The following is an 11,071-nucleotide window of genomic DNA, read 5'->3' as shown; positions in this document are numbered from 1 at the left end:
CTTAATACCTAAAACATATAATTAAACTGTTTCGTTTAAACAAACTCGTGGTTCCACGGGTCATTTCACTAGTTTGTTTTGATTTGTCTACTTACATATATCAAATTTAAAATTACTTATACATACATAGAAATTTGTACATGTGTTTTGTACTTTTGTACACATATAAACGCTAAACCCTTAGTTTTATTATAACTAAAAAATGGGTAAATTGAAAACAAAACCTGCAATCAAAGGAAGTAGAAGAAGGGTTCCATTGTTGCCAAATATGAACACTTTTGTCGCTGCCGCAAGAAGTGAGCATGGCCGAAACACTGGGGTGCCGTTGGCAGGATACCAAGCAATACCCCGTACCTTTGATTACCGTTCATATACTCTAATCTAGTCATTTTGCGTTTTTTTTTAATCTCCACTTTTTCAGTTGTTAATAATGATTCTAAAAACCATCATCTTGTGTCAGCTTATCGTTTTACGAGATAGGTACTATATTTACATTATTTTTTCCGTTTTAGAAAGGCACTATATTTACATTCAACGATTACAAAACTAAGACAGACACAAAACGTTTAAGCATGTAATCCAAAACATACGGTGCAACTGATAAAAAGTAGCCTAAAATCTCACTGGGAACATACATTGATAGTAAATCATCTTAAGATCAATTAGTTTAAAACTTTAAATCGACACAAAAACAACGATAACACCCTAAGTTAGTTCCTTTACACTATACGCGCTTTTTACACCTGTGTTACTTTTTATTCAATCAATTAGAATTCTTAATATCTTGAAATCTTCTATCCCACTCTTGTGTATCATACTCTTGTTCAGATACATCTTTTTTGGTAGTGTAAACAATCTCATCTTGGCCAATCACAGTCTTCTTAGACATTTCTCTAGCACTGAGAATCTGTAGAAATCATACATAATTACAAAAGTCAAATTTAATATTAATCAGAACAGCAAAAGCAATAATATTTATGGTATTTAACAAAAAATGAAATGATTAAGGAAATTTAATTTATAAAAAGTAAACATACAGTATAACCATTGATGTATTATTACCTTTTGTCTGAGAAAGTTATCGGGCAAATTAAGCGCTTGTGCACGCAGCTCTCTAGCTCGGTTCCTTTTTTCTATTTTAGCATTTGTTTTTAAAGCAATATACCATCGGACCAAAGGAATAGCAAAAAATGAGGTAGCATACAGCTGTAAAAGTTTATGGTGTTAATTTAACTTAATGAAACATAATAAATATCAAAAGATAAATGATATTTCCCAATTGACAGGTTAGAAACAAAACATAACCCATATTGACCAGTTCACATAAATGGGTTGGGATTGCTCTTGCGTACCTGAAGAAGAGGGAAGATTTTAATCACAAATGAAATGAACCCATCTGGTTCGATGATCTTTATATCCCTAAAAACAGTCACACAAACGTGTTAGAAAATTGAAGAAAAATAATAATCTAGAATATAAAATAAAAAAAAAAAAAAAACTATAAAAAAAAAAATAATAATAATAATAAACGTACTTGAGCAAGGTACCAAGAACAATCACCCCGAACAGATTAATCCCACCCAAACCACTGACCCATGCCCTCTCTGTATTGCTAGTTTTACTGCAAGATGAGCAACCACACAATTCAAAAGGCTGAAAACAAACAAAACTATTTACAGGTAGCAATTTCAACCCATTTACTTATGGGCGGATCTACGCGGGTGGTGTTCTATCACAAACGGGTCAAATTGCAAAAAAAAGACCAGTTTCAAACACATTTACTAACCCGCACAATCTGCCCATATTGCTACGTCTGCAAAGAATGGAAAAGTATATAAATTATATGACCTGAAAGCCCATTTTTTTTCCTTTAAGAACATAGTGCCTCCGACCCGTTCACAAAATTGCCTCCCTAAGTCTTCCTTTTTATCCCTATTTGAAGTTCCCGTACGTTGAAGTGATGGAAAGCTGTACAAGATATTTCCCTGAACAAAAAGATGAGATTAGACAAATAACACAATAGTTCCAACAATCTTACAGCTATTTAATGAAGGTGGCTATTTTGATCCATTTACTAATAATTAGGTTTTGGGTCGTTTTCTATCTCTACTGGGCCACACGGGTGAATTTTTAAATATTTATTTAATGGATAAAGTCACAGCAGCAGCAACAGCAGCAATACCCAATCCCACAAAAGTGGGGTATGGGAGAGGTGGGTGTAGACAATCATTCCTCGTACCCTAGATTAGAAGGAAGTCACTACTCCAGCCGCGGGTATAGAACCCGCGCCTAGATAAGGTCGTCCCTCCCTCTACTCTAGAGCAAAAGAGATTGCTTCCAAACGGACCTCCGGCCAGAAGTGCTCAAAAAAAAATTTATGATTGTGAAATTAATGGATAAAGTCAATTTTCTAAATTAAATTCTGCATTTTACAAATTTCAGATGAAGTATGAAATTAATTAAATGAGCATTCATCTCGAAACATACTACTTCATCCACTTGTGGTTGACCATTGAAACGCAAAAGAACAGGTAACATGTATGGGTCATCATCCTGCCATAGATATTAATAAAATTTTAAGTATAAAGATAGAAATAATAAATTAAGTTACAATGGAAAAAGCTTGCAAATTTTGCATATAATAACCACTTCTCATATAGCCTGAAAGATTTAACATAGAACGATTCAAATGACATTATATTTAGCAGAAAGAACACAAAAGTGTATTACTCCCAACTCTCAAGTATTTTGACCTCCAAAAGTGCAAATTATTTATGAACAAATACCAAACTTTTTTAAACAATCTGACACACTAACTTTTTATACAATTTTAGGTTTTCCTCTCAACTGACCCAACCCATATTAAATGTTACCAGTCCATCCAATTAGCCATCTCTAGAAAATAAACTAAGTTCAATGCTGACTATGTATGCACCTACATTATGTTTTTACTGGTCAATATTATTCTTATGTCCTTATAAAATCATACCATTTTCTCTGCAGTTTCAACATCAAGATATGGAGCAAGTTCCTCTGCTGTAACAACACCGCCATTTGAACCAATGTACTGACCAATCTGCAACAATAAGCTAAAAATATTATCATACAATAAACCCAACTTGAAATGTAATATGAAACTATAAAACAATACTACATAAATGAAGAAAAAGATGAACCTTATAATGCAATACAAAGCACAGCAGCGATATACAAATACAAGACAAAACATTATAATTAATTGACCCTCAATCAAAGAGAAAACATACCAACTTCCACCTCACTTCTTCAATACCTTCATTAGGATTACCATCACCAAACACAAATGAAAAGACCTACAAAAGATTTTTACCTTACTAGCAAGTTATTAAAACGAATATCATAAATGAATTACAATATAATATTACTATTTTCGGCTTACAGGTTCAATGAAATTCATTCCACTATCTCCATCATAGTGCCGTGGTCTACTATAGTGATGCGGTTTCCACATCCTAAAACATGAAGAAAAAAAATATTTTTATATTTATTTTATGGTTTGTATCAACATAAATTACAAAACGGGTAGGAATTACAGAAACTTTTAAATGAATTTACCGAAACAAATCAGATGGACTAGGATACAGCTGGCGTAGTGAACCGAAAGAACTTCTGCGTCTTTTTCTATCCTTTTTACTGCTGCAATTTTTAAAAATAATTTAACAGCGTCAACAGAAAATCAATAGATGATATAATATCTGATTTAACTTTATTATAAATGATACGAGCACACTCAGTAAGAACATAAAAAGAGAACCACCAATCACCTAGCACTTGTGAGAATAGCAATAATTGCTGTAAAAACAATAAGAATCGAAGCAATCAATGCTGTTCCGAAAGTAACCCTGATCAAGAATTCTGCACCGGACTGTAAAATCATATTTGCGTTTAAATGGTAAGTTTTGGCCTTCTAGGCAACATATTCATCCAACAATATCATAGCATATATATAATATATATATTGAACAACTGGTTTATATACCTTTGCCTTATCAATATAAGGTTCAGTTCTTATCCGCAGTGATTTGGCAGCAAGCTTTGATCGATAATCTTTTGGGTACACATACAGAACATCACCTTCATTTGATACCTATTAATATTATCATAAGAAAGATTACTCACTCACCACAACCAGAGGCACATAATCAACATTTCTCCCCAATGAAATCAAGCACATAATAACAATACATAGGCATATATATTGATATAACATATGCATAAATAATCATATGTATATTTAGGAATTAGGAATATACATGAACATAACACACACAATGAGTATACACAATGAGTATAGACGTATAATGTGTATATGTATGTCTATGTTAGATGCTACATGTGCATACGTGTGTATGTGTATTAATTTGTATACCTCCAAAAAACCGTTAGTATCAGCAGCAATGGCCTGTAATGCTTTTTGAGCTTCAATCAACGTAATGCCAGCAACAGTTGCCACGTCACCAACTGTCACTCTCCTTCCACATTTATCTACAGCATCCATCGTTCGATTCCGTACATCCGCCAGCAGCTTATCACTCTCAATGATCTTCCCGGGGCTAACCCTAGGCGTTGCTTCCACCGATGGAGCTTCAGAACTAGCCCTATTTTTTAACACGGAACTTAGACTATTACTATTATGCATCCCTAAGTTCAAAAAATTGTTACGGAAATTAACATGATGTGTTCTGAGTGAGTAGTGGAATTGGCGGGAAGGGTTTAGGGATGAAAGTTTTGAGTGGTGATTTGGTGTTACTTTGAAACAAGTCGAAATTGAAGCCATTTGTGTAGTGAAAACTAGACGATGGTGGTGATGGTAGCAACAGTTCCGGCGGGTTATTTGATTTTGGGGTTAAATAAAAATTAAAAAATTGGATGAAGATGATTAGGATTTTAGGTTATGGCAGTGAAAAATGAGTGAGGAATTGGGTTAAAGTGGATGATCCAGTGTTTGTAAATTCACCTAGGTGTGTAAATAGCCAATAAAATTACGTCAACGGTCCTTCTTTCTTTCATATTACAATTATCGTCCCTCATCGATTTTACATTTACATAAAGGTAAGAGGTTTTTACGCAGTCATGATTCGAACCTAAGACCTCTTGCAAAGAACTTACGGTTCCAACCATTGTGCTATTTTGTGATGGTTTGATTTACGGCTATATGATTTTCATAAAATTTGCCTTAATCGTTTTTATCTTTTAAAAATTACACCGATCATATCTGATTTATTAAGAAAGTGTACGCTTTTGATTTTTGATTTAAAATGCATTTTAAACAAATAAGTGATCATCAACGTATACTTTTATATAAATAATATAGACGATAAGTACTTATTCTTATCTTCTTCGGATAGTCAAACAACCTGGTCTGTTTTGGAGAGCGAAGGAAAAAAGAAATAAAATAGGGTACAAAACAGTGTGAATATGAGAGGTGCTACAAAATAGATCGTTAATACATATATATTCATTTTTTTCAGATAGCCAAAAATCCTTTTCAAAGAGCAAAGTATAATGAAATATAATAGACAACAATAACAGTTTTGAGTATGGGAGGTGCTACATATAGATAGTTAATACATATGGTACAACAAAAAAGCATGTGCACTACAGCACTAGATAATTATGTCTGTACAAATATTACTTCCCTTTTGAATATTATTATGGACCGAAATAAAGTCTAACCCCTCTATTTGTCTGAATAAATATTGTTAAGATATATTAATCTGTATAAATAATCATATTTATTAATCAGACTTTTCGATTTCTTTGAATCTCTTATCCCATTCCTGTGTGTCGTAGTCTTGCTCGAATATGTCTCTTTCCGTGGTGTATACGATCCGATCCTGGCCGATCACAGTTTTCTGAGACATGTCCCGAGCACTAAGAATCTGCATTTATTGTAAAAAAGTAAGATTACCAATGCTAAAAAGCTTCCTCAAAAAATGGATACGGAAGAACATGTATATCCCCAAATATATACACTAGCAAAATACTGGAACATCAACAAAGATTCGCGAGTAGCAACTATTGGTGCCAATATGGGTGGTTGTGTAAACAGGTCAAAAATTGGTTCAGATTGAAACGGGTCATTTTCATGTACAAATGAAAATGAGCCAGTTAAGTCGGATTAGGTTGACACATAAACACTTGAGTACTTGACCCGTTACAATTTTAGTTGAGTTCATTTTAAATGGCCAATTTGACCCGTTAGAGTTAAAAGACATCCCAAAACAACCCATTTTGTAAGTAAGCGGGCTTATATATTGAATACATGCCAATATACAAAAACTCTTATCTAAAGATCTAATAATACAACCATCATATATTACAAAAATGAACAGATTATGAAAATGTTAGTCAGATAATCAAAAATACTGATAAACTTTTGACAATACCTTTCGTCTGAGGGAGATATCAGGTAGTTGAAGTGCTCGTGCACGCAGCTCTCTAGCACGGTTTCTTTTGTCTATATCAGCATTTGTTTTTTGTGTAATGAACCATCGGACCAAAGGAATAGCAAAAAAAGAGGCAGCATATATCTGTGTAATTAATAATATTAATGTAAATAGGATTTACAAATCAGGTCCATAACACACAAACTGAAAATAGACCATTTTAGAACTGCAAAGATAAAATACATTATGCATACCTGGAGAAGAGGAAATATTTCAGATACGAATGATATGAAACCGCTTGGTGAAACAGTCATATTTCTTCAGATATAATCACATATAATTAGTCAGACAAGAAAACGATGAACATTTTTGTAAAGAATAGTTTAATAAAGAACGTACTTTAACATGGTACCAAGAACAATCACACCAAAGAGATTCAGTGCGCCCAAACCACCAACCATTGCCCTCTCTGTGTTGCTAATTTTACTGCACGGTGAGTATCATTGTGCGTTATAAGACTAAACGCAAACAAAATATGGAAAGAATAGAGACGAAAATTTTGACCCATTTACTTATCAATTGGGTGATTTTTGGTTGTGTTATATCTTTAAGTGTCTAACAGGTAAAATGATTATATTTATATAACTTATTAAGAAATGGATAAAAAGGTCTAAAGTCACCCATATGTGTATTTATATGGAATAGAATAGATAATTATTCAAGCAATATAATTTTTGTAATTATAATTATATATGACCAGAAATTTATATATTTAGACAGACAGTATGTGTAGGCGTGTAGCAATTAAGAAAGGAAAAAAAACATGTCAAGTATGTAACCCAACCCGCCCATATTGCCATTGATATCACATAAGAAGAAATTATGTAACTGATAAAGACCTGAAATCCCATTTTCTTTCCTTGAAGAATTTATCAACTCCTCCAACCCATTCACTAAACTTTCTCCCCACGTATTCCTTCCTACCACTTCGTTGTGAAGCAGCTGTACGTTGAAGTGATGGAAACCGATAAAGGATGTTTCCCTGAAACAGAGAAACGAGAACCAAATGTAGAATTAAAAATATTCAAAAATTTAACAGCTGTAAACCAAAAGGACAAAGGGATAAGAAAGCAAATACATGATATTGTTGAAATAAAAAGAAACATTCAGTGTTTATAAACGAAGGCATATTTAACAGATGTAATCTTTCAGTTGGTCAAATGGGTGGGGTCAGGTAGGGTCCGACCTGCAAAGACTTGTTTTCCCTTTTGCTATCTATGTATAATAATCAAATCAATGTGTGGCAATGAGTGTATGAATACAGTTCTACCTATTACAATAATAATATAAACTTCTTTAATGAAATGAATAAGAACGTTTTGTGCATTTCAAAACATTTTGGAAGACTTCGACTTGGTTCACGTTACCAGTTAGATAGAAAAATAATCCAAATTGACACTTATATGACAATAACAACCATACATGAAATGAAACTCTTTTTATTTCAACTTTTATATGTGCACTGTTTAACGATCGATCATATAGCTACATACCTCTTCATCCACATCTGGTTGACCATCAAAACGTAGAAGAACAGGTAATATGTATGAGTCATCATCCTGTAGAAAATCACAGGTGAAGTGATTAGGAAAATGTACTATGAGAGTGCGGTGCAATACATTTTGTTGCAACATAGTAACAAGGAAAACTTGGTTATCATTGCCTATTAAACAATAACAAATTTAATTTAATTATGAGGGAAAAGCAAGAAATAACCACTCCTTTGTCATAGATAGACAGATAATATGTTTTAATCATGATTCAAATTTAAAATGTAAATGGGCTCAAATTTATGTATAGATATGGACTTCACATTTTATTTCATCATACATAAAAATGTATTTGCCATGACCTATATGAAACCAGTGGTCCTCAAAACAAATGTTGAACTTATATAATTAGAAGGTTTAAAAAAATATCCTTTAGTGATTCCTTTGAAGATCTAATAATGTACACACTGGATATCCTAGTTTCACAAATAGTTACAGATTCCTTCTTCAAAATTTTAAGCTTTCAATGTGTCCTAGATATATGTTGTTCCTACATAATGATTATGCTTTTATATTATTCCTATATCCTGATAAAAACCATACCATCTTCTCAGAAGTTTCCACATCAAGGTACGGAGCAAGTTCTTCGGCTGTAACAACACCACCATTTGATGAAATGTACTGACCAATCTACAATAGTCGATAATATAATATCAGGGAGCTGATATTAAAACAAAAGTACAAGATTACAATGTAATGCACAAGGGAAACAAAAAACTTAAAACACAAAACACAACCATGAGATCACATATAGGCATATAGCAAATCATAACATCGAAAGTAACGGACCAATAAACTAGTGCTTGATTATTACCAACTTCCACCTCTCTTCTTCAATACCTTCATTTGGATCACCGTCCCCAAACACAAATGAAAAAACCTACAAGAATTTAATAATTTAGAACCCATATGAACATAATACCTTCTTATGATTAGTAATTGAACGAATTAAAGAAAACATTACTACTATTTTGGCTTACAGATTCAATGAAATTCATTCCATTATCTTCTTTTCGAACTCGCCGCCTCCTATAGTAATATGGATCCCAATACCTAAACAGGTAGTTCAACGAGTAATGAACAAGCATGTTTTAAGCACTTTAAATTGCAAAAAGGCTGAAAGGAACTTTACCAAAACAAATCAGATGGACTAAGATAGAAAGAAAATCCCGAATCGAAAGATCGTCCTCTGCGTCTTCCTCGATTATCTTCTTCACTGTCATTATTAGTAACATTTAGACCACCTTAATTGAGAAACAGTGATGCTAATATATTCAATCTAACTCTTACAAATGACAAACACATAAAAAGAGAAAGAACAAGTTACCTACTACTTGAGAGAATAGCAATAATTGTTGTATAAACAATAACAATGGAAGCAATTAATGCTGTTCCAAACGTAACCCTGATCACATATTCAGCACCAGACTGTATAAATCACATATGAATGGAAACTGTAAGTTTTCTGGGCATCATATCGATCTCTCAATAACATTATATATAGTATATAAAGAGTACTTCAAAGTTAAATTATATACCTTTGCCTTCTCAAGATAAGGTTCAGTTTTTAGCCTAAGTGACTTAGTAGCAAGCTTTGACCGATAATCTTTTGGAAACACATAGAGAACGTCACCTTCATCCGAGACCTAGTAATCAACCAACAAAATAATTCATAACATAATCAGTAAGCTAGCAGGGGCGAAACTACATGGGGTCGGGGGCGCCGGCCCCAATGGAATTTTTTTCCCAGTAGTAAAAACTTTGGATTTTTCGACTTTGCCCCCGGTAGAATTTTTTTTTTTTTTTTCCCCAAAATCTACATATTTTGCCCCAAAACCTTCAAATTTTGCTCAAAAACCTTTTAACTTTTGCCCAAAACCTTCATAATTTGCCTAAAAACCTCAATTTTCTTGCCCCAAAACCTCCATATTTTGTCCAAAAAAATTGCTACGGTTTTAATTTTTTTTTTACCCCCCTTGAAAAAAATCCTAGTTCCGCCACTGTAAGCTAGTAAGGCAATTAACCAGTAAGATAATTCAGAACATAATCAGTAAGCTAGTAATTACCTCTAAAAAGCCATTAGTATCAGCAGCAAGTGCTTGTAAAGCTCGTTGAGCTTCAGTCAACTTGATTCCAGCTCTGCTTGCCACGTCACCAACTGTCACTCTCCTTCCACACGTATCCACCGCATCCATCGCTCGTTTCCGTACATCCGCCGGTAACTTATCAGTCTCAATTATCTTTCCCGGCGGTCTAATCCTCGCCGCCGATTCCACCGGCGGAGCATCAAAACTAGCCCTAATTGCCGACCTGAAACTTCTACTATTACTATTGCAACTATTATTATTATAATTACTGCGATTCTGTTTGCTTAATTTTAATAAATGTTTATGGAAAACATTATTGTTTGACCTAAGAGTGTAGTGATAGGGTTTTGAGTAGTGATTAGGTGTAACTGTGAAGCATGTGGATATTGAGGCCATCAATTTTGGTGATTATTTAAGGATTATTAGATTTTTAGGTTTTTGCCATGAAAAGTGAGTGACAATTTGGGGGTTTTGAATTTGGTGTTTGTTTTGATTTTGAATGTTCTTTTGGTTGGACAGGAGGCTTGGTGAAGATTCAACCGGTATGCAGATAGGATTTCTATTTAGAATATTTATTTATATTTTGTATTTACTACTCCGTATTTACTCCTCATATTTTATTTGGAGGACTAAAAAAGCTAAGGTCAAAATGTAGGTCACGTGACATGTACCCAGTTGGGGCTGATACAATAGAACACCAGCAGCAAAATTCAATACCACACAAGTGATGTATGAAGAGGTGAGATGTAGACAATTTTTTCCCTATCTGAGGATAAAGACAAGTCATTTCTTCACTCAGAGTGAAACACTCTCAAAAGTAGAAAAAGTCGTCTCTCTCTATATTCGACGGATAAATAGATTGTTTCTGAGTGGACCTCCCGGCCAATAAGTAGGAAAAAAAATTTAAAATTAAAATTGAAAAGAAAATTGAGACGCCATGAAAATT

General features: G+C 33.5%; 2 protein-coding genes across 2 annotated transcripts; both read right to left on the bottom strand.

Annotated features, from left to right (window-relative positions):
• Window positions 1–618: 618 nt before the first annotated feature.
• On the bottom strand, window positions 619–4,955 carry LOC139877209 (uncharacterized protein At5g03900, chloroplastic-like). Its single transcript, XM_071864621.1, has 13 exons — window positions 4,409–4,955; window positions 4,019–4,126; window positions 3,804–3,904; window positions 3,595–3,675; window positions 3,419–3,491; window positions 3,267–3,332; window positions 2,990–3,076; window positions 2,488–2,553; window positions 1,849–1,985; window positions 1,535–1,621; window positions 1,353–1,419; window positions 1,063–1,206; window positions 619–907 (listed from the first exon to the last, which is right to left on the bottom strand). Exons 1-13 carry the CDS (start codon window positions 4,814–4,816, stop codon window positions 764–766), a joined length of 1,569 nt encoding a protein of 522 aa, XP_071720722.1. The 5' UTR covers window positions 4,817–4,955; the 3' UTR covers window positions 619–763.
• Window positions 4,956–5,613: 658 nt separating this feature from the next.
• Window positions 5,614–10,551, bottom strand: LOC139876664 (uncharacterized protein At5g03900, chloroplastic-like). The gene is made up of 13 exons (XM_071864023.1): window positions 10,105–10,551; window positions 9,577–9,684; window positions 9,366–9,466; window positions 9,171–9,254; window positions 9,019–9,091; window positions 8,853–8,918; window positions 8,582–8,668; window positions 7,982–8,047; window positions 7,328–7,470; window positions 6,828–6,914; window positions 6,683–6,746; window positions 6,429–6,572; window positions 5,614–5,921 (listed from the first exon to the last, which is right to left on the bottom strand). Exons 1-13 carry the CDS (start codon window positions 10,519–10,521, stop codon window positions 5,778–5,780), a joined length of 1,584 nt encoding a protein of 527 aa, XP_071720124.1. The 5' UTR covers window positions 10,522–10,551; the 3' UTR covers window positions 5,614–5,777.
• Between the last annotated feature and the right edge of the window lie 520 nt (window positions 10,552–11,071).

This window comes from Rutidosis leptorrhynchoides, chromosome 11 (genome assembly GCF_046630445.1).
Source record: "Rutidosis leptorrhynchoides isolate AG116_Rl617_1_P2 chromosome 11, CSIRO_AGI_Rlap_v1, whole genome shotgun sequence".
In the NCBI taxonomy this organism is placed as follows: Eukaryota; Viridiplantae; Streptophyta; class Magnoliopsida; order Asterales; family Asteraceae; genus Rutidosis; species Rutidosis leptorrhynchoides.
This window is presented reverse-complemented; position numbering and strand designations above follow the sequence as displayed.